Consider the following 22,837-nt stretch of genomic DNA (forward strand, 5'->3'; position numbering starts at 1 on the left):
ACCATGTACCTAAATATCTAAATTTTTAAATACTAAAACACCAACATTTTCAAATTCCAAAATCCCCATATTGTTACTAAATTTTCAATTAGTCAAAGTCCCTACGATTGCTATATCTACAAATACTTAAATTGAAAACTTTGTAAATCCCAAAGTTCCCAAATAATCAAGTTCCTAAATTCTCAAAGTCTCAAAATTCCCAAAATATTGAAATTGTCAAATCCCTAAATTGATATACCCTATAATTCTCAAACTACCACATTCTCAAATGCCTGAATTCTCAAAGTCCCAAAATTCCCGTAATTCTCAAACTATCGAATTTCTAAATTCCTATACTCTGAAATCTCCAAACTCTCAAAGTCCCAAATGCCTAAATGCTCGAAGTTCCAAATACCTAAATTCTCAAAGTTCCAAACATCCAAGTTCTCAAAGTTCCAAATATCCAAATTCTCAAGATCTCAAAATTCCCAAAATACTCAAATTATCAAATCCCTAAATTTCCATACCTTGAAATCCTTAAACTCTCAAATTGCCAAAGCCATTAAATTCCCAAACATTCAAATTCTCAAATATCCCTCAACTCCCATGCCTTCAAAATTCCACATCTCCAAATGTCCAAATACTACACCGTTTTTCAAAAAACATTATTATGCAAAAAGCGTCATTCAAAAAACTACAAAAGGAAACTAAAGTCTCCTTCATTTGTTAATACATCCGTCAAATATACATAATCTTCACAAAAAAAGTCTATCATATATTAACGTTCAATAGAAAATCACAAAAGTGAAAGAAACATCGAATATCAATATTTCACTCAGGAATCATCAATTTCTCTCCAGTCTTCTTTAATCATGTCAGCAGCCTTCTCAGCGATCATAATCGTAGGTGCATTAGTATTTCCGGAAACGATTTTTGGCATAATAGAAGCATCGATCACTCGCAGTCCAGAAATGCCGTGTACTTTTAATCTCGGATCCACCACCGCCATTTTGTCAGTGGCGGGCCCCATTTTGCAGGTCCCCACAGGATGATAGATCGTGAGGGTATAATATCTAGCGAAACATTTCCAATATTCCCTCGATGGATACCCGTGCTTTTCACATTCGGGAAGCTTGTTTGGATTTGGTCGAGCTTTCAACGCCTTTAATGTTGGCGTATTTATCATGTCGTAAACGAACTGTGCTCCTTCTGCCTGTAATAATTAATTTGGGTGATTTTAATTGAGGAGTGAGCGAGCACTTATTGGTATGGTGATTGATAGAGATGTGACTAGTAATTTTTTTTTAGGGTGATTATGATATCTTATTAGGGTGTTTTGATAAATAATATGTAGTAATTTTTTTGAAGAAATAATTTTAAGATAATGTTCTTACAAGGGACATCACCAAGGTGTCACACGCCGATTTTAATGAAATTGATATATGTTGTAGCTTTTTAAAAATCATTTGACACGTATTTTTTTATATCTGCGGACATCCATGTTGAGGGGGTGAAAATAGCCCTCAAAGTTCGGGGTTGAAAACACATTTTCTTTAATATCTCGGAAACTAGAGGGTGCAGGAAGGTGAATTTTTTTTTAAATTGTGTAGTTTTTAGTCAGGAATTTAGTTAGTGACAACAATTTCGGGAGAAATTATTTATTTAAATAATATATTAAAAAATTGCACTTTTTTTTCAATTTTTCACCCTAAATGCATTTCGATTTTTTTGCAGCTTTGTATACTAAACATATGGATCAAAATAGGTGATACGTGTTTTTGGAATTTTTTGTTTATTGCGATTTAGCAATAATTATTACATATACAATTTTCTTCTACTTTTTACGGAGAAGTGAGTTGAGATCTGTTTTCAAAGAGGGTTAGCCCTTTTTATGCGATAATTTGTCACTTCCTTAACAATTGGATAATATCAGATGTTTATTGTTACATCGGTGGCCAGGGAAGGTCCAGCGAACAGGTATAAGTCCGTCGCAGTACCAGTCGTCGTAATACGGAACACAGATTTCTATGGTCAATGAAACTTTTAGCCGAAGATATAAGTTTATTTATTTGACTTTTAATAATGAATTTCTTCATTGAATTTTATTATTGTGCACACTATATAGCATAATCTTCAGAAGCAAGCATTCAACTTTAGCTTAATCAATTTTTATTACATTGTCTTTTGTGAATAAATTTGTATCTAAATTCAATAAAACTAAAGGATTAGAAATTTTATGAATAAAATTTTTTCAACTTCGAAACCTATTAACATGAAATGGTTGAACAAACGGTAGGCTATTTTTTGCTATTTTTAATATTTCCTGTTTTTTACACTGTTTCTTACCTAGGGATTGATCGTCATAACTTCTTCTCGCTATATCTTTTCCATGAATCAAGAAGCAAAACAGTATTTTCTGGTTCACACGGATCAAAAAAATATTGGCGGGTTTTTAAATAAAAGGTTGTTCCATTTCCTCTTAATTCGCAAAAATAGGCAAGATTTAGGCATACGTCAAGTCATTAAATAAAACCTCTTGTTGCATTTCTATATCCGTATACGCGCATTCTTTATACATGTCGATTGCACCTGTTATGCTTTGTGTCAGTTTAACTTCGTTTCGATTTATGTGTGCTTCCTGCTTATTAGAGTTAAATATTTTCATTAAAATGTTTATAACATTAATGGGATTAACATCCATACTTATAAAAAATAAATTTTACAAATGTTCAAAAAGGGAAACAATAATACAATTACCATATACTTATTCATACCCACTTTCCTGCATCAGTATATTTTGGAATAATTTTCGTAAAGAGTTTCATTGGCCATAGAAACCTATGTTCCGTAAAGCGACGACTGGTACCGCAGCGGATTTATACCTGCCCGTTAGACCTTCCCTGGCTACCGATGGCACAATAAACATCTGATATTCTCGAATTGTTAAAAACGTAACAGATTATCGCATAAAAAGGCCTGACCCTCTTCGAAAACAAATCTCAAATTATTTCTCCGTAAAAAGTAGAAGAAAATTGTATATGTAATAATTATTGCTAAATTGCAATAAACAAAAAATTCCAAAAACACGTATCCCCTATTTTGATCTATTTTTTTAGTATACAAAGCTGCAAAAAAATCGAACTGCATTTAGGGTGAAAAATTGAAAAAAAAATGCAATTTTTTAATATATTATTTAAATAAATAATTTCTCCCGAAATTGTTGTCACTAACTAAATTCCTGACTAAAAACTACACAATTTAAAAAAAAATTCACCTTCCTGCACCCTCTAGTTTCCGAGATATTAAAGAAAATGTGTTTTCAACCCCGAACTTTGAGGGCTATTTTCACCCCCTCAACATGGATGTCCGCAGATATAAAAAAATACGTGTCAAATGATTTTTAAAAAGCTACAACATATATCAATTTCATTAAAATCGGCGTGTGACACCTTGGTGATGTCCCTTGTTAGTGAGAAATGTTTTCGTGGAATTAATTTGTGGGAAGTGGTGGTTTAATGTATTTAATTAGTGAGAATTGATGTTCTAATGTAATTAATTAGTCAGAAATCAAGTTTTAATATGCCTAATTAAAAAGAATTGATATTTCAATATAATTAAATTGTAAGAAGTTATGTCTTAGTATAATTGATTAGTAAGAATTGATTTTAATATAATCAGTTAGTCAGAAATAATGTTTGAATATAACTAATTAATAAGAAATGATATTTCAATATAATTAATTAATAAAAAATGATGTTTTAATGTAATTAATCAGTAAAAATGATGTCTAATTATAATTAGTAAGAATTGATGTTTTAGTATAATTAATTAATAAGAAATGATATTTCAATATAATTAATTAGTACATAGTGATGTCTTTCTATACTTGACTAGTCAAAATAATATTTTTAATCTAATTAATTAGTAAGAATTGATGTTTTGATATAATCAATAAGTAAGAATTGATGCTCTGATATAATCAATTAGTAAGAATTGATGTTTTAATATAATTAATTAATGAGAAATGATATTTTAATGTAATTAACTATCAATAAGTCATGTTTCAATATAATTAATTCTTAGGAAACAATACTTTAATACAAATTATGAATTACAGCACAAAAGATGAAATTCATTAGTTAAAAGCAGAACAAGCCATATAAACCCTGACTTTAATTAAATAATGAAACAACGTAAAATTAACAAACACATGCAAGTATTCATTAATTTGATTAAATCCCAGTATACATTCTCTCTAAACTTAAAGTCCCATCACATATAATCAAACAATGAACTATTAAAAGTTATACAAGCACTGTAACCCTAAACTGCATTATTTTACAAACACGCCACCTAAAACAATGCCCCCTGAAATTTTCATCAAGATGAAATTTTCATTTCAAAAACATTTCTCGTTTTTCATAGTTACACTTTTTTATTGCGCTTCCTCGAAATGCTTGCGCATTATGTCACATTCTAAATAAACGTTTTAAATAAATTATTTTCATAGATAAAGCTTATCGTTATTTTCTTGTTTCATATAATTTATGAGGGTTCTGAGAAGGTTTGAGGAAATTGTGCAAGGTTGACGTAATTAAAAAATAAAGTTACCAGAATTTCAAGGTCGTGAGGGTCGTCGAAATAATTTGGAACGATTATGGGGTGCGTATACGGATCCTTCGAACGTAGTTTAATATATCCTCTACTTCGAGGTCGCAGTAACATCGGAACGATCATATACGAATCCTGATAAAGAATATTTTCGAACAATCTGTAGTAGAAACTGTCCCTAATGTTGCTACCCCTTTTTCCGTTTATACCACCGTCTGTGTTGTCGGCAGCGGATGATAAGAAAAATTGAACGTCAGGATAATCGTCTGACTGGTTTGCATATCTGAAAACATAATTAGTTGCTTGAATTATGCATCTGTGTTGCGATACGTCACTGTTAATACTATCGGAAGTAATAAATATCCTGCAAAGTTTAAATAACTTTTCCTTCTTTTCACTCTTAGTTATTTCTTATTATTTCGAGGATTTTAAGTTGTATAATAGGTTTGTTTACATTTATTTATCGGACTCATTTTGATGCACTTTTTATTATGACATTTGACAATTTGACAATTTGACAATTTAACAATTTGACAATTTAGAAATTTCATACCTTCAAAAAATTGAATACAAAAATTTGAAACTGAGAAGTTGTAAAATTTGATTTCGAAAATGAAATAATTTGTCTCAATAATTTAATCAAATGACATGGTCAAATTTAACAATTTGATAATTTAACAATTGGAAAATTAAAAAATTTATTAATTTGGCAATTTGACAATTTGACAATTTGATAATTTGATAATTTGACAATTTATCAATTTGAAAATTTGACAATTTATCAATTTGAAAATTTGACTATTTGACAATTTAAAAATTTGATAATTTGACAATTTGACAATTTATCAATTTGAAAATTTGGCTATTTGACAATTTAAAAATTTAATAATTTATTAATTTGATAATTTGATAATTTGATAATTTGACAATTTGACAATTTAAAAATTTAATAATTTGACATTTTAGAAATGTCATAACTTAACAATCTGACAATTTAAAAATTTCATAATTGGACAATTAAAAATTCCATAATTTAGTAATTTAAAAACGTCAAAAATTCAATAATTTAAAAATTTAAAAGAATTCAATAACTTGAAAAGTATATTTCCAAATTTCATCATTTCATCATTAAAAAATTTAAAAATCAAAAAATTCAAAAAATAAAAAATCTCAAACTTTCCCACTTAAATTCTTAAAAGTATAAATTTTCAAAAAATACTCACTTGGTCTTAATAAAAGCAATACCCTCACCGATCGTCCCCGAGTAAAGTACTCCTTTATGGTTAATACCAAACTCCCTGATGGCTTTGAAGTTTATTGACTTCCGTACATTGAAGCAAAAATTCTCGGGTGAAGTGTAATTAGATAATTTAGTGACTTGATAAGATAATCCACCAATTGCGGCATGATCTTGAAGGTTTCTACCCACACCAGGCAGATCATGAATCAAAGGGATTTGCATTTCTCTTAGGTGATCTTTTGGACCGATTCCGGAGAGCATCAATAATTGTGGGGAATTGATTGATCCTCCTGATAGTATCACTTCACGATTTGCTGTCACTGTTCGAAGAATTCTTCCTACTCGAAATTGTACCCCGTATGCAATTTTTGACTTTCCATCTGTAAGTTGAAGATTGTTTGGGAAATGTTAGTTTCGCTATTTTTTATTTTTTATGGAGGATTTTTAAGATTTGGTGTTTTTAAAAATTTAGTGTTTTCATGTTATTAAGGTTTTGTAATTCAAAATTTTCATGTTATGAAATTTTCAAATTTCTTAGTTTTGGAATTGCAAGATTTTTTGAGTTTCAAGCTTTGGAGTTTCTGAAATTTGAATTTTTCACATTTCTCAATTTCTGGATCTGAATTTCAAGTTTTGTAATTTTCACATTTTCAAATTCCTACATTTCCAAATTTTCTAATTTTTAAATTTTCCAATTTCCAAAATTTTCAAATTTCAAAATTTGGAAATTTTGAATTTGCAAAAATTCTTAAATCTTCCAGTTCTCAAGTGTCAAAATTTTCAAATTTTTTAATTTTCAAAATTTCGAAATTTTCAAATTCTCAAATATCCAAATTGAAAAATTTTGCAACTTTTCACATTTTGATACCTCAAATTTTCCAGTTCTCAAGTATCAAAATCTTCAAATTTTCCAACTTAACAAATTACTAAATTTTCAAATTACTAAAAATCCTTTCCAAAATCCCAAACTTCAAAGCCCTACAAATTCCCCAATTTTCAAGTTTCTATATGTCCAAATTTTCAAGATTTTCAAATTTTCAAATTTTTCAGATTTTCAAGTTTTTCAAGTTTTTCAAATTTTCAAATTTTTAAGTATATAAAATATTCATTCTTGTATGCGTCCTAAATGAAAAATTTCAATGTCAGCCACTGGTGACTCCAAAACTTAAAAATGAAAAAACCAAATAACCTTATAAATCGACCTAACTCACCATTACGAACTAAAATCTTCTCCACCATAGATCTTATACTAATATCAAGATTCTTTCTCTTCGAAGCTGATCGAAGAAAAGCTTTCGCAGTGCTGCATCGTAATCCATCTCTCAAGGTTCCAGGACATAACGAAAACCCACTTTGTGTCTCTCCATTCATGTCCACAATATCATAGCCCATCTCCGTTCCCGCTTGAACCAAATAATGCACTATAGGCGTTGTATACCTAAAGTTCTCCACGGTCAAGTGTCCACCTTTCTGATGGTAAGGAGAGTTTTGAAGATTCTTTATTCTTATGTCTTCAGATTTTTTGAAATATGGTAATACGCTTTCATAATTCCATCCTGGGTTACCCAGACTCTCCCAGTTGTCGTAATCTCGTCTGTTACCACGGATGTATATCATCGCGTTTATGGTGCTGCAGCCACCGAGTACCTGGAATATTTGCAGAATTTTCATTTTTTGATGGAGATATTTGTAACTCTTTTGCAGTGAGATAAAATTACGAATCAAGCAATGGTCAGTTAGATAATCTAGATATAGAAATAGATGAAGATCTTAAGTGGAGAAATGTCTAGGTTCATTCATTCAGTTAGAATTAGATCAAGGTTCATTCCTAGGTTCATTCAGTCAAGTAGAATCATATCAAGGTTCATTCCTAGGTTCATTCATTCAGTTAGAATAATCTTAGAAAACAAAGGAAGCAAATAATTTAACCATGGACTTGGATATCTTTGGTAGTCTAAACAGTTTCGAGGCCTTGGAGTGTCTGTGACTGTTTCGGGATACACTGGGAATGAGATAACTCCATCCTTTTTTACCTACTGATTCTTAATGTTTTGTACCTACTGATTTACCTACATTCCTGAATTCTTACAAACTTGAATATTTGCAAATTCATGCATTCCTAGTATACTTCATTTCCAAATTCTTAAATACTCAAATCGCTACACCTCAAAATTCCTATATTCCCAAATCACTACGTCCCCAAATCGCAACATTCTCAAATAACTTCGTCCCCATATTGCTATGGCCCCAAACTCCTACATCTCCAACTCGGTGCATCTCCAAATCCCTTCATTACCAAATTCCTACGTCCCTAAATCGGTTTATCTCCAAATCGCTACGTCCCTAAATAGCTACATCTCTAAATCGCTATATCCCCAAATTCCTACATCCCCAACTCGGTACATCCTTAAATCCCAACATTCCCAAATTCCCGCGTCCCTGAATAGCTACGTCCCCAAATTTCTATATCCCCAACTCGGCATATCCTCAAATCGCGACGTCCCCGAATTTCCACATCCCCAAATCGCCACGTCCCCAAATTTCTATATCCCCAACTGGGTATATCCTTATATCCCACCATTCCCAAATTCCCGCGTCCCCAAATAGCTACGTCTCCAAATCACTACGTCCCAAAATTGCTGTATCCCCAAATTTCTACCGCCCCAAATCACTACATCCCAAAATTGATGTATCTCCAAATTTCTATGTCTCCAAATCACTACATCCCCAAATAGCTACATCTCTAAATCGCTATATCCCCAAATTCCTACATCCCCAACTCGGTACATCCTTAAATCCCACCATTCCCAAATTCCCGCGTCCCCAAATAGCTACGTCTCCAAATCACTACGTCCCAAAATTGCTGTATCCCCAAATTCCTACCTCCCCAAATCACTACATCCCAAAATTGATGTATCTCCAAATTTCTATGTCTCCAAATCACTACATCCCCAAATAGCTACATCTCTAAATCGCTATATCCCCAAATTCCTACATCTCCAACTCGGTACATCCTTAAATCCCAACATTCCCAAATTCCCGCGTCCCTAAATAGCTACGTCTCCAAATCACTACGTCTCAAAATTGCTATATTCCCAAATTCCTACCTCCCCAAATCACTACATCCCAAAATTGATGTATCTCCAAATTTCTATGTCTCCAAATCGCTACGTTCCCAAATAGCTACATCCCCAAATCGCTACGTCCCCAAATTGCTATATACCCAAATAGCCTACGTCTCCATACCCCTAAACCCCCATATCCCCAAATACCTTCAAATCCTCAAACAGCCTTATCTTCAAATCCCCAAATCCACATATCTCCACATCTCTCCATCCCCATTCAACCAATCTACTTATCTAAACTATCTACAACATCCAAAAGAAACATGATGTTGATCCACGATTCGCCATAAGAATACAAATGCCTAAAGTTGCAAATTTCTACATTTTCAATAATTCCGATAATTCTAAATTTGCAAACGACATACCTTGCCACGAGGCCAGTTGCACTTGTTATTATTCATCGCCTTGCAATATTTATCCGAAGGCTCGGTTTGATATTGCCAATCCAGCGGAGTGATCTGCAAAGCCGGAAATACCACAGGCACATCGGACAAATCAGGTTCATCGGCACCAGCTTCTAATAAAAGCACAGACCAGTTTCCGTTTTCCGATAAACGATTGGCCAACACTGAACCAGCCGAACCACCTCCGATTATCACGAAATCGTAATTGCTTTTAATATTTGTCAGAGAGACTGGTCTCACTCTGTGTTCGCGATCGACGATGTCCGGTCTGTATAGACCTATAATAATCCTCAAAATCACGAGAAAGCTGAGTTCCGGTCCGTAGGACATTGCGATTCGCATTGCTGACACTCTGCCTGTTTCCGCCATCCTTCTTCTTGTTTCTTAGATCTGCACAAGAAAGGAACAAAAAGTTAAACGAGAACAAAAGTATTAAAGTAATGTATGAAGTAGCATTATGAGGTATTTGTACCGAACTGTAATTAATTTTTAACTGGGAGGTAAAAATTTGAAACTGAGTTGCGGAATTAAACTGGCGCTGGAAAAATGTGATATGTTTGACACATGTCAGGTTCTGAAGTAACAACGTCGTGCTACGGATATGTACTGAATATTCTCGCCGTAATAAATAGATTAAAATTAAAATAAGGCTATTTTCGAGCATATAATTGCAACATTTTGCAAAAGGAATTGTAACTACGCAAGATAAAGGAACAACAAGTTAAACGAGAACAAAAGTATTAAAGTAATGTATAAAGTAGCATTATGAGATATTTGTACCGAACTGTAATTAATTTTTAACTGGGAGATAAAAATTTGAAACTGGAGTTGATGAATTAAACTGGCGCTGGAAAAATGTGATATGTTTGACACATGTCTGGTTCTGAAGTGACAACATCGTGCTACGAACATGTACTGAATATTCTCGCCGTAATAAATAGATTAAAATTAAAATAAGGCTATTTTCGAGCATATAATTGCAACATATTGCAAAAGGAATTGTAACTGCGCAATATAAACGGAGGCCTTAGGGAATGTGGAGGTACCGATGTCGACACTTGAGTTGGCGCGTGAAGAGACTGGCTCAGAAGTTTGGAAGAGCACGTATCAAAATTATTATAATGGTTTTAAATCTCTTTTAATTTTTATATTCTTAAATTCCCTTATCTTCAAATTTCTATATCCTTAGATATTAATATTCCCGAGTCCTTACGTTCCCAAATTCTGCATTCCCGAATCTATACACTTCCGAATCTGAATCATTCTTATATTATCTGATATCTATACAACCGATTCCCTACATTCTTGAATCCTTACATTCCCGAATTCATACAATTTCGAATACCTACATTTTCAAATCCCTACATCCCCAAATTCTTCCATATCTAAATCTCTACAGCTCTAAACCGCTACGTCCCCAAATCGCTACATCCAAAAGTTGCTATAGTCCTAAATCGGTTCATCTCCAAATTGCTACGTTCCCGAATTTCTACATCCCGAAATCGCGACGTCCCGAAATCGCTACGTTCCCAAATAGCTACGTCCCCAAATAGCTACACATCCCCAAATTTTTACCATCCCCAACTCGATATATCCCCAAATCACCACGTCCCCAAATTTCTATATCCCCAACTCGGTATATCCTCAAATCGCGACGTCCCCGAATTTCCACATCCCCAAATCGCCACGTCCCCAAATTTCCATATTCCCAACTCGGTATATCCTCAAATCGCGACGTCCCCGAATTTCCACATCCCCAATTCGATATATCCCCAAATCGCCACGTCCCCAAATTTCCATATTCCCAACTCGGTATATCCTCAAATCGCGACGTCCCCGAATTTCCACATCCCCAATTCGATATATCCCCAAATCGCCACGTCCCCAAATTTCCATATCCCCAACTCGGTATATCCTCAAATCGCGACGTCCCCGAATTTCCACATCCCCAAATCGCCACATCCCCAAATTTCTATATCCCCAACTCGGTATATCCTCAAATCGCGACGTCCCCGAATTTCCACATCCCCAAATCGCCACATCCCCAAATTTCTATATCCCCAACTCGGCATATCCTCAAATCGCGACGTCCCCGAATTTCCACATCCCCAAATCGCCACGTCCCCAAATTTCTATATCCCCAACTCGGTATATCCTCAAATCGCGACGTTCCCAAATAGCTACACGTCCCCGAATTTCCACATCCCCAATTCGATATATCCGCAAATCGCCACGTCCCCAAATTTCTATATCCCCAACTCGGTATATCCCCAAATTGCCACGTTCCCAAATTTCTATATTCCCAACTTGGTACTACTAATTTTACTAATGTTCTGTGAAATTTATAAAAAAGATCTGTATAAAATTGTTGGATCTCATTTGGAATAAATAAATTAAGTATAAATCAAACAGTTTATAGTTTAATATTCTCAAGCAAAATTTTATGAAAAAAAAATTAATAAAACACTTATGCAAAAGTATTTTGTTAAATAATACACAATTTTTTCGCTACGTAACATAACCAAATAAGCTATTAACAAGTTTATCACATTGTTACACATGTGACAATAAACGTAACACAAAAAATATTCAAATACAGATAATTTCTGTGTCGTTCAAAATAAAAAGAAACAAATTATACTAACAATTTATGCATTCCTTCGTTTACCAAAACAAATTCTGTATCAATATTATTCATAAGTTGTTTATACGTTATGAAATAAGCCTCCATAAAAATGTCTGTTTCCTTTTCCGTCAGATAATTTTTCCTACCGTTTTTATTGATTGTATTGAAAATTATTTATTGTAATATCATCTGTATTTCGTTGTTGAAAATATTCACTTTTCCGCGATGTGACGTAAACAGTTGACCCACTTTTGATGCAGTATTTTAACACTTTTCTAAATATCCGCAAAATCATAAATTACAGAACTTACAATGCCATTTCGTGCAAAAGTAAATTCACGTTTATAAAATTTAACACGCGTTAATGAAATTGCACATTCTGTAGTTATATGTATTTGTTGTTTCGAGTAAAAAATTAGTTAAAAAATAAAAAGTTAATGTTCCATTATTTTATTTTCTACAATTTAATAGAACAATTTTCAAGAACAAATTTTCTACAATTTATTGCTATTAATTTTTATTATTTATGTTTCAATGTTTCTTTAATTTTTTTTATTTAGTTTTATTAATTTTTATTAGTTGTATAATTAGATACCCTTTCTAAGAATTAATACTAGTTGTAAAAATTAATAATTATTGTAAGAATTGAGACTAATACAAAAATGAAAATTAATACCTATTGTAAAAATTAATAATAGTTACAAAAATTAATATCTTTGAAAAAATTGATACTAGTAAAAATAAATACCTATCACAAAAATCAATACGAGAAACTAAATTCAAATTTAGTAAATTTACTATAGCTGAATTTGAATAAAATTGAATGCAAACGGAATTGTTCTATAATCCAAAAATTTTATTGCTTGTCTATTTTTATCTCTCTGTTAGTTCAGTCTGAAAAAATATATTATTTTTAGAAAGTACAACATATCAAAAGATAAGACATGTAGCGATTTTTATTATATATTTCCTACATGTTTAAATGCAACATTCTGTTCAATAGTAAAATTTATGACAAGTTGAAAAATTTGAAAGCTATGCTTTTTTATAAAAAGTTCGATTTTAATATATCATTTAACGACACCCTTATGATTTTTTAAGTGCGTCAGTCGGAACTATTAAATATTACATCTGCAATATTAAAGCAGGAGCAAAAATTGAAACGTTACATTAATTTTGTGTAGCCTTACACAAAACTGTAACCTTATAACCCTTGGCTATAACCTTATAACCCTAAGTTATATTCGGACTTCGAACTCCAAACGGATTTATATTCGAACTCCAAACGTACTAAAAATTCGAGTACGATTACATTCAAACGTGAATGTAAGGACCATGTAAAATATTAAACCATAAAATAATTTACAGAAAATTTACCTCAACTTCTGAAAACTGTTCAATGAATTTGTATCTGCCAAAAATACTCAATCCATAAAGTGATCTTGCACGAAAGAATAATCACAAATAATCACTGTTCCAGAATTAATTGAATTTATTACAACAATTGAACGATCACTGTTACGTATTTCAAAACCCAAATACAACGCGATTGATTTTCGATATTCGGTGGTCTATAAATAAAATGTACTGTGCTATACTGTACTAAAAATTTCTTGTATGTTTGGCAAGATGTAATTATGAGAATAGCTTCTCGTTTCTGGTTACTTTGGGCAGGATACGGTTTCAAAGAATCGCAGGAACCGACTGATTTAACAGAACTGTACGAAACGGTGCGTTAATTATATTTTGCAGAGTCAGCCATTTTACGTGTTCCAACGCACACTCGCAGAGTTGATTAAAGGCAACGCGAAATGTTGATCGAACGTGACCGTGGAAAGATTTATGGAGGGAAATTATCGACGGACCAGAAATAGAATCTTCTCTTTCTTGGATAAATTGGCCATTTATCATCTTGCATGTATCTTTAGCTTACAAAGTGTTTGAAAATTGCACATAGCTACTCGGCGTTATTCTGCATCTTTTGTTTGATTGAAATCGGGAGAATGTTGAACTTGGTCTTGACCTTAGAGGTCATGTACTCATCGAAAAAATAATTTCCAAAGGAAGTGGTGTTCTAAACTCAATTTTGTTAAAAAATGAAGTTCAGATAATTTAGGGTGATTTTGAAATTAAAATATTTTGCATCTGAAAACAGGAACAGATTTATTTACTGTACAAACTATAATTAAAGTACAATCTAAATGGCAAAGTATGAGTGAAATTAAACAAAAATAGAAAATGTATACTAAATAATAAAAAAAATCTATAGTGAGAATGAAAAACTATTTTGCATCATTTAGAAGCAAATTTCGTTTTTTAATATTAATGATGACTTACGACTTATTTGTGATGTACATAAATAATCGTTCATTTTGTTTAACATAATTTTTACACAAAAAATTATACACTGATTTCACAAATTATGCGGTACTACACGTAAACAATTAGAAATACAAATGAATTTTGATTGTGTAACTGGTTAATGAATTTCTAGAAGTTGGGAATATTTATTTTATACAGAACTTTCTGTTTTAAGTGAGAGTAAATGTGGATGTAATAGAATCTCATTATATTGCCGATTGACTTTCAAAGAGATCAATTATCGTAGAGTACGAAGATCTGAGAAAATTGCCTAAGGAGAAACTATAGTAATCAGTTTTATGTTTTTATAGTTCATGGCAATATAATAAAAGTCTGTAAGTGAAATCAGTGAGTACTTTAATTATTTACTTAAATAACTAAGTACTTAAGTATTAAGTATTAGTTAAATAGTGTTCACTTAATTTGAGTGAACAAGTGTTAATTGAATTAAGTGAGCACTTATGAAAATTAAGTAACTCAAGCTACTTTAAGTATCTACTTAAAAAAATCAATATTAAATTCACTTATTTACAACAGTACATGTGAAGTAAATAAGTACCTGCTTTAAGTATTTGACTAAATATTTAAAGCAAGTATACATTAATATTTATAGCAGATTTTTAGTGTTACTATCAGTACTACTATAGTACTACTTAAGCATTATAAGTACTACTATAAATATTTGCTTAAGTATTACTGTAAGTAACTTATAGTATAGTACCTTTTATAAGTACTACTTAAATATTGCTCTAAGTATTACTATGAGTACTGCTACAAATATTACTATAAGTATGCTAGTATTACTATAAGTATTACTGTAAGGATTACTCAAGTACTGCAAGTACTACTATTACAATCATTACTACATTACTTTAAGTATTTACATGCAGTAAATAGCCAGTATATAAAAACAAACATTTGTAAAAAATACAGCAGAAAGCGTATACACAACTTTGGTTATTAATGAGTTAAAGTCGGGCGCAAGCAACTTGAAATGACTCAAATAATAAATCTCTGTGGTTATCGTATAAGTGATGGGTAGAACCCGAAAAAGTGTGCAAATTCTTAATGATTTCTAAATTTTAATTTTTCAATTCTCCAAAACTACAAATTTCCAAAGTCCAAATAATCCAACGCTAATCATCGTCAACATAAATATACTCCACATAAATGCACCGCGCTTTTACTGTTCTAACCCATCACTACATCACCACAATAAAAAAATCTCTATGGTTACTTTATACCACCGTCGACACTTGTCCAGCCTTACATTCTAGTTTCTATAAAAAGATTCGTCCAAATATTTACAAATCTCCACATCAAATCATTCATACAATCGACATACTCTTTAAGCTAATCTATCTAGTAGCTAAGCTACTCTATCATCGCTACTTTCAGTCAAATCACTTTCATGTCACTGTTCGTCACAGAATTCTTCACGAATGTCCTCAACCTCTCCCCCGTCTCTTCAACCAGAATTCTTTGATCATATCAGACCCCTTCTCCCCGATCATAATAATCGGTGCGTTAGTGTTCCCACTAACAAGGTTAGGCATAATCGACGCATCGATCACTCTAAGTCCACTAACTCCGTAGACTCTCAATTGAGGATCCACCACAGCCTCCGGGTCCCAATAGGGCCCCATTTTGCACGTTCCCACAGGATGATAAATGGTCGCCGAGTAGTGTCTGATCATGCATTCCCAGTAAGGATCGCTATACATAGGTATATGCTGACATCCAGGGAACTGTTTGGAGTTCAATTCGCTGCCAAACCGTTTGAACGCCGCAGTTCTACTGAGAGCAACTCCTATCTTGACTCCTTCAACTAAAGTCGCCAAATCTTCGGGCTCCTTGAAGTAGTTGGGATAGATAAGCGGGTGATCATACGGATTTTTACTACGTAGTTTTATGACACCCTTGCTCTTAGGCCTGAGCAGCATGGGTATCACGCTCCACACGTCCCTGTCATTAATAGGCCCAAAAACGGCGTCGTAGAACCTTTTAGTAAGTCCGTGGACCTTCCTGATCTGTCTACCTCCGTCAGAGTTCGTGGACCCTGAGATGAAATGTAATTCGATGTCCGGAAAGTCGTCGGAGGCGTTCACGTACTTGGTGTTAACGAACGCGAGTCCTTCGACTCCACCCAGCACAGTCAGAGGACCGTCTCCGAAAACAGCGTACTGCATCACCGCCTGCACGTTGTGGAGCCTCTTCTCGACTACAGAGATATGCTGGTTGACCATGAAGGTCAGACCACCCAGACCGACGTGGTCCTGCAGGTTGTGACCCACCCTGAGGTCCTGGACCACCGGGATCCCGTGCTGTAGCAGGTGTTCCCTAGGTCCTATCCCTGACAGCATGAGCAGCTGGGGAGAGTTCACAGCTCCTCCGGATACGATCACTTCCTTCTTGGCTCTGATACGAAACACCTTCTCGTCCCTGACGAACTCCACGCCGTAGGTCCTCTTGGACTTAGGATCGATCAGGATTTTGGTCACGTGCGAGTGCATGGCGATATGCAGGTTCTTGCGCAGCCTCGCAGGTCGCAGAAAGGCCTTCGCCGTGGAACATCGGCTTCCTCTTCTGATCGTGCCCTGGGCGATCATGAAGCCCGTGTGCTGTTCGCCGTTTATGTCACGGTTCTCGTAGCCCATCTCTTGTCCAGCTTGAACGAACACTGCAGCCAGAGGCGTGTGCCAAGGTGCTTCTTGCACGGTTAGGTAACCACCTGTAGAGTGGTACGGTGTTCGGGCTAGGTAAGGGTTCTGGTTGTCCTCGGACTTCTTGAAGTAGTATAGCACGTCTCTGGAACTCCAACCTGGGTTACCCTGCTGCTCCCAGATGTCGTAGTCTTTCTTGTTGCCGCGGAGGTAGAGCATATAGTTCAACACACTGCTGCCTCCGAGGACTTTGCCGCGGGGCCAGTTGCAACGACCATGCTCCATTGCTGAAATAGAGAGTGTGAATGAATTTTGTGGCTATTCTAGGGTTTAATATCTATTACAAAAACTGATCAGTTCATATATAGAATGTAGATCAAGTACAAACACTAGGTTTCTACATCTCTTGGTGGTGGTTCATAAATCAAGTTTTGTGCTTGACCTTGACCTTGCATTTCGAGGTCAAATTTTTGTATTGTCCTATCGTCTAATACTTTTCACCAAGATAAGAAGTTTTAGAGGATATATAGGTGGAATTTCAATCGTTCTCTCAGAAAATGATCGTAAAAGTCCAATTATCGATTTTATTCAAGTGTAGATGTTCGTTCAGAAAGAAAATGATGTTTTTTTGTTACATAAATTTTATGTAAACAAATAAATAAAGTTTGTTGTTTTATACATCCTGTACTGAGGACGTGAACATCTTCAGATTCTCTACTGAATCTGTTAGAAATATCATAATTTCTCTGAACTGTCAAGGTATTGCAGATAAACAAAGTTAAAAAATTAATGTATTATTTACCTAAGCAGTAACCACCGTCGGGCTCCGTTTTATATTGCCAGTCTAACTGACTGAGCTGAAGATAACCAGCAAGAAGAGGAACATCTGAGATCTCTGTTTCGTCGCCTCCAGCTTCCAGAAGAAGCACGTTCCAGTTTTCTACCTCGGACAAGCGACTAGCTACTACAGCTCCTGCGGCGGAAATTAAATATTTAACACTGGAATAATGTTGACTGTGAAGAGTGTTAAGTGAATGATAGACGCTTTATCCTCTTGTATGAGCAAACGTTCATGCATTTATGATATGTCGTCGAGATGAAATCTTGTAAAGTCTGTAATTCATGGAATCTGATCTTGCATCTAAAATGTGTAATTTGTGGAAACATTTTATTGTGTATGTGAAAAATAAATTTGTGGAAACAAGTCTTGTATATACTTGTATATACAAATAGTAGGTACAGTAATATTATTAATTGGTGATATTAATTTTTTTATTGGTACATTTGTTTTACCATTTCAAATGTGCTATCAGAGGAGACAACCAAAAGTGTCTTTCAGAGAAGTGCAAAGTTAATAATGAAATGTTGAATGTAACAATGAAAATGAAGATGCTAGATAACTTTTTGATGATATACCTGCAGATCCAGCTCCTATCACAATAAAGTCATAAGACGGAAGTAACACCTCAGAAGGAATATTGATCGGTGGAGCCTCGTTATCCATAACTTCATACTGGAAATAAACTAACGCTGCCGCTAGCACCGGAAAGAACCATGAAAGTCCACTAGATGCCGAGGTTAAACCGCTCGTCAAAACGCTCTCGATACCCATCTTCCGTTTCCTTTATCGATCTTCCTACGATTTTATGTTTGCAATTTAGTACACTGTTCAACACTTATTAACTTTTTTCAAAATAACACTTAAATAACACATTTTGTATACACTGAATACTGTTGTTACTTCCTCTGGTATATTATTTGATGAATTTATAAGAAGAGGAAATTAAAATGTATAGAATTGTAAAAATATGATAATGTATAAAATATATGAAATTAGAATGGTATGACAACGTATAAAATATATAAAATTATGACAATATAGCAATATGTAAAGTGTATAAAATTACAACAATATGACAAAGTATAAAGTGAATAAAATTAGAACAATATGACAACGTAACATATGCAAATTATAACAGTATAGTAATGCATAGAGTGTCTAAATTATAACAGTATAGCAATGTATAAAGTGTCTAAATTATAACAGTATCGCAATGTATAAGGTGTCTAAATTATAACAGTATAACAATGTACAAAATATGTAAAATTACAACAATCTGACAAAATAAAAAATCTACAAAATTAGAACAAAATGGCAACATAAAATATACATAAATTTATAACAATATGACATTACATAAAACATATAAAATTATAATAAAACAACAAAAATACAAAATTAGAACAATACATATAATTTATATAACCAACTACTCAAACACCATAATTAAATCAGTATAATCAAAACAAAAATTTACTAACAAATTATCACAATGTTCTCATAATAGTACACTATGAACATCAGGAGGACCGTGTCGGTCGAATCTTGTTTCGATACTGCCGAATCGTAGCCGATTTACCGCTGTGTAGAAATCGGCTGAAGAAAAGCCAGTCACAAATTACACGTGGTTTGTCAAGCAAACGCGTGTACGAGAAGAATATCAATGACACGTGAAACTTTCAGTTGTTAAGTAATTCTTTATTAACGCGGGCAATGTGCCCGCGACTGTTCGCACGTACCCCTTTCGACGAAAGTATTATGGTCGTGCGTGGAACTTCGCGAGAAAGTGAGAAATTTTCGCGAGATTCTGCGAAACGATATATATGTTAACTCATTGGAGGTTTTCACTGTTTTTGAAGAATGTAAATTGGGAGGGGAGATATTTTAGGATTTTGGAGTTTTGGAATTTTGGGGATTTTTGGGATTTCAGAAATTTTGGGAATTTTGGGATTTTGGGAATATTGGGAATTTTGGGATTTTCGGAATTTTCAGATTTTAGAAATTTGGGAATACGAGTTCTTGGAATTTGCAAATTTGGGATTTGAAAATTCGGGAATTCGGAAATTTTGAATTTTGGATATTTGAGAATTCGGAAATTTGGAATTTGGGAATTTGGGAATTTGGGAATTTGGAAATTTAGGCATTTGGGAATTTGGAAATTTGGGAATTTAGGAATTTAGGAATTTGGGAATTTCCAAATTTGAAATTTTGGGAATTTGAGAATTTGGAAATTTGGGAATTTGGGAATTTGGAAAATTGGGAATTTGGGAATTTGGGAATTTGGAAATTTGGGAATTTAGAAATTTGGGAATTTCCAAATTTGAAATTTGGGGAATTTGAGAATTTAGAAATTTGGAAATTTGGGAATTTTGAAATTTGAGAATTTGGAAATTTGGAAATTTGGGAATTTGGAAATTTGGAAATATGGCATTTGGGAAACCTTCCTTTTCACCAATCCTTCTCCTAAAATCTATCATTCTAAAAACCACATAAAAGCAAACACACAAATTACTCTATAAATCATGAACAGATATATTTATCTTATGACTCGATATATTTGCAATCTTTCACACAAACTTCTAATAATCTATACACTTTCTAAATATCCACAAATAGCACATGCATTTTATTTGTTCTCAGTACTTCCGCGATCGATTTCATGATTTTTCTAGGAAGTTCAAAACGTTGACTCTAATTGTTCCAAAAAGAATAGTAAACCTCTCGTGCAGCAACTTTTATAATAATCTCATTTACTTTCGAAATAAGTCACGTATACTGTAAAAGATAAACGCTTCGATCGGTGTTTAATTTGAAAAGGAAAGCTGTACTTGCTCACCTACTTCTCCGGAGATAGTATGCAGTCTAGAAGCTTCTTTTCTTTTAAACGATCAGTGTACTTAAACGTTGTTCCTTGAACCCCTGCTTCCAGGTACAAGTTTTTCGTTTCAATACTACTACTTCCTGTTGGTGTTCAGTTTCTTGTTTTAGTCGCGTGAGTCATTTTGTGGGATTCCTTTGATCGAAGAAATCTATTGACTCATTTTATTCGTTGGAGTAAAATTTGAAATATTGCTATGAGGATTCGGAATGCATTTTCCTTTCTAGTTCTTGCAAAATGCGATGGAAGAAAATGTTGGGTAAATACTGAGGGTAAATACTGAGATAATAAAAAATGTGGTATAATGTTTCAAGACACTTGGTTTTCTTTAACAGGTATTTTCTCCTTTAGGTAAACTAATGTAGTGATTACTCAGAGGTAATGATTTATTACTTCGAGGTAATTCTTATTTATTATGTGGGATTGTATGTTATTCATAATACTACATAATTTCTTTATTAAAACTACAGACATTTCACTTGTATTTTCCTTGAAAAATTAAAAAATATCGAGAAGAAGATATATGCACATCAATGGATCTTGCAGTTCGATCAAAAGTAGCAGATTCTTTCAGCAAAACTCAAATGTAGTTATCTGAATGGTGTTGGGATTCACCAAAATGTTGTTACACGTGGCTCTTCAAATTCTATCAGAGTTTATCACAAGGAGTTGTTCAAATTCTAACAGAATTCAGTAAAACTGAGTCAAATTCAGTTATCCAAATTCTGACAGAATTTAGTAAATCTGAGTCAAATACAGCTATCGAAATGCTAACAGAATTCACTAAATCTGAGTCAAAACTTAATCATAAACAGCTAACAAAGTTCAAATGCTAACAAGGTTCACCAAACCCAAATCACATACACTTATCCAAATATTAGCAGAAGTCCTCCCAAACTCACATACACTTGTCCGAATATTAACAGAAGTCCCTCAAAACTCACATACAGTTATCTAACTACTGAAAGAATTCACCAAAACACATATATACAGTTATCCAAATACCCTCCCAAATATTACTCTCCCTAAACTTCACATACAGTTGTTCAACTACTAAAAAAATTCACCAAAACCACGTGCACTCATTCAAATATTAACAAGAATTCCTCAAAACTCACATACAGTTCTCCAGGCGTTGACAAAGTCCAAAACTCAATTGCGGTCCAAATCCGTTCACAAAATCACCAATATAGTAACTCAAAGTCACCAATTTCAAGAAGTCACTAAAACTCAACTAATTTCACTATACAAACACGCACCGAGAAGTACAGTTAATCGAGATAAAGCAAGGTGATAAAACGTTAGATGTTCTTGCGTGAAAACGAGAAGGTCGATTCGAGGTCAACGAGATATGGGGACCGTTGTTCGGTCCGTTTTCCCCATATAGGAAAACTGTGGTTCCACGTAACGATTCAACAACCGGCTGAAGGACGGTGTAACACTGATCATGACCTTGCTATTGGCACGAATGTCAGCATGCTGGATTCATCGGGATTCGAGGAGAACGAACGGGTTTACAAACCTTTCGAACACGCCGCATAACGGTCTACCATTTGCCCCTCTCTTCTGCCTCGTGCTCATTCTTTCGACTTCATCTCCGCCTTTGGTTTATCGAGTTGGTCACACTAAATATTGTATTATAGTATTATAGAAACTATTGACAATTAGATTGTGTGACTATGTAACTTGTACTATGTAACATGTGACTATAGCTACGTATGTTATTTGACAACTGCACAGTGGGAATTGTGTAGTGTGAATTGTTAGGTTATTCTTTTGATGTTCGTCTCTGTCTTTGATTTATCGAGTTGGTCACATTAAATATTGTATTATAGAAATTATTGATAGTTAGACTATGTAACTATGTAACTTGTACTGTGTGACATGTGACTATAGCTACATATTGACAACGACACAGTGGGAATTGTGAACTGTGAATTGTTAGGTTATTCTTTTGATGTTCATCTCTGTCTTTGATTTATCGAGTTGGTCACATTAAATATTGTATTATAGAAATTATTGATAGTTAGACTATGTAACTATGTAACTTGTACTGTGTGACATGTGACTATAGCTACATATTGACAACGACACAGTGGGAATTGTGAA

At 33.7% G+C, this 22,837-nt stretch overlaps 3 protein-coding genes across 7 annotated transcripts in view; 1 reads left to right on the top strand and 2 right to left on the bottom strand.

Annotated features, from left to right (window-relative positions):
• Flo2 (flotillin-2) overlaps nt 1-22,837 on the top strand; it is a 156,164-nt gene that overhangs the window by 116,342 nt on the left and 16,985 nt on the right. The gene's annotated exons all lie outside the window — the stretch shown is intronic.
• Nucleotides 683-13,740, bottom strand: LOC100877219 (glucose dehydrogenase [FAD, quinone]). Its single transcript, XM_003705660.3, has 6 exons — nt 13,363-13,740; nt 9,321-9,749; nt 7,042-7,477; nt 5,814-6,210; nt 4,591-4,873; nt 683-1,192 (listed from the first exon to the last, which is right to left on the bottom strand). Exons 2-6 carry the CDS (start codon nt 9,726-9,728, stop codon nt 815-817), a joined length of 1,902 nt encoding a protein of 633 aa, XP_003705708.1. The 5' UTR covers nt 9,729-9,749; nt 13,363-13,740; the 3' UTR covers nt 683-814.
• On the bottom strand, nt 14,155-22,247 carry LOC100877106 (glucose dehydrogenase [FAD, quinone]). 4 transcript variants are annotated; one of them, XM_076528940.1, is made up of 4 exons: nt 21,851-22,247; nt 18,426-18,645; nt 17,812-17,982; nt 14,155-17,296 (listed from the first exon to the last, which is right to left on the bottom strand). In XM_076528940.1, exons 2-4 carry the CDS (start codon nt 18,619-18,621, stop codon nt 15,795-15,797), a joined length of 1,869 nt encoding a protein of 622 aa, XP_076385055.1. In that variant the 5' UTR covers nt 18,622-18,645; nt 21,851-22,247; the 3' UTR covers nt 14,155-15,794. The 4 variants fall into 4 exon arrangements, with proteins under 4 accessions (XP_076385055.1, XP_076385052.1, XP_076385053.1 ...); XM_076528937.1 differs by having other exon boundaries at nt 21,847-22,247; XM_076528938.1 differs by having other exon boundaries at nt 20,687-22,247.

The sequence above is a fragment of the Megachile rotundata genome, chromosome 2, assembly GCF_050947335.1.
Source record: "Megachile rotundata isolate GNS110a chromosome 2, iyMegRotu1, whole genome shotgun sequence".
Lineage (NCBI taxonomy): Eukaryota > Metazoa > Arthropoda > Insecta > Hymenoptera > Megachilidae > Megachile > Megachile rotundata.

Excerpts from the sequence above, each read along its gene's own strand:
- LOC100877219 (XM_003705660.3), bottom strand. The coding sequence starts at position 9,728 with ATGGCGGAAACAGGCAGAGTGTCAGCAATGCGAATCGCAATGTCCTAC. Across the intron at positions 7,478-9,320 it reads GCAACTGGCCTCGTGGCAAG|GTACTCGGTGGCTGCAGCAC; the intron begins GTATGTCGTTTG and ends CAAATATTCCAG. Across the intron at positions 1,193-4,590 it reads CTCACGACCTTGAAATTCTG|GCAGAAGGAGCACAGTTCGT; the intron begins GTAACTTTATTT and ends TAATTATTACAG.
- LOC100877106 (XM_076528940.1), bottom strand. The coding sequence starts at position 18,621 with ATGGGTATCGAGAGCGTTTTGACGAGCGGTTTAACCTCGGCATCTAGT. Across the intron at positions 17,983-18,425 it reads GATAGGAGCTGGATCTGCAG|GAGCTGTAGTAGCTAGTCGC; the intron begins GTATATCATCAA and ends TTTCCGCCGCAG. Across the intron at positions 17,297-17,811 it reads CGACGGTGGTTACTGCTTAG|CAATGGAGCATGGTCGTTGC; the intron begins GTAAATAATACA and ends TCTCTATTTCAG.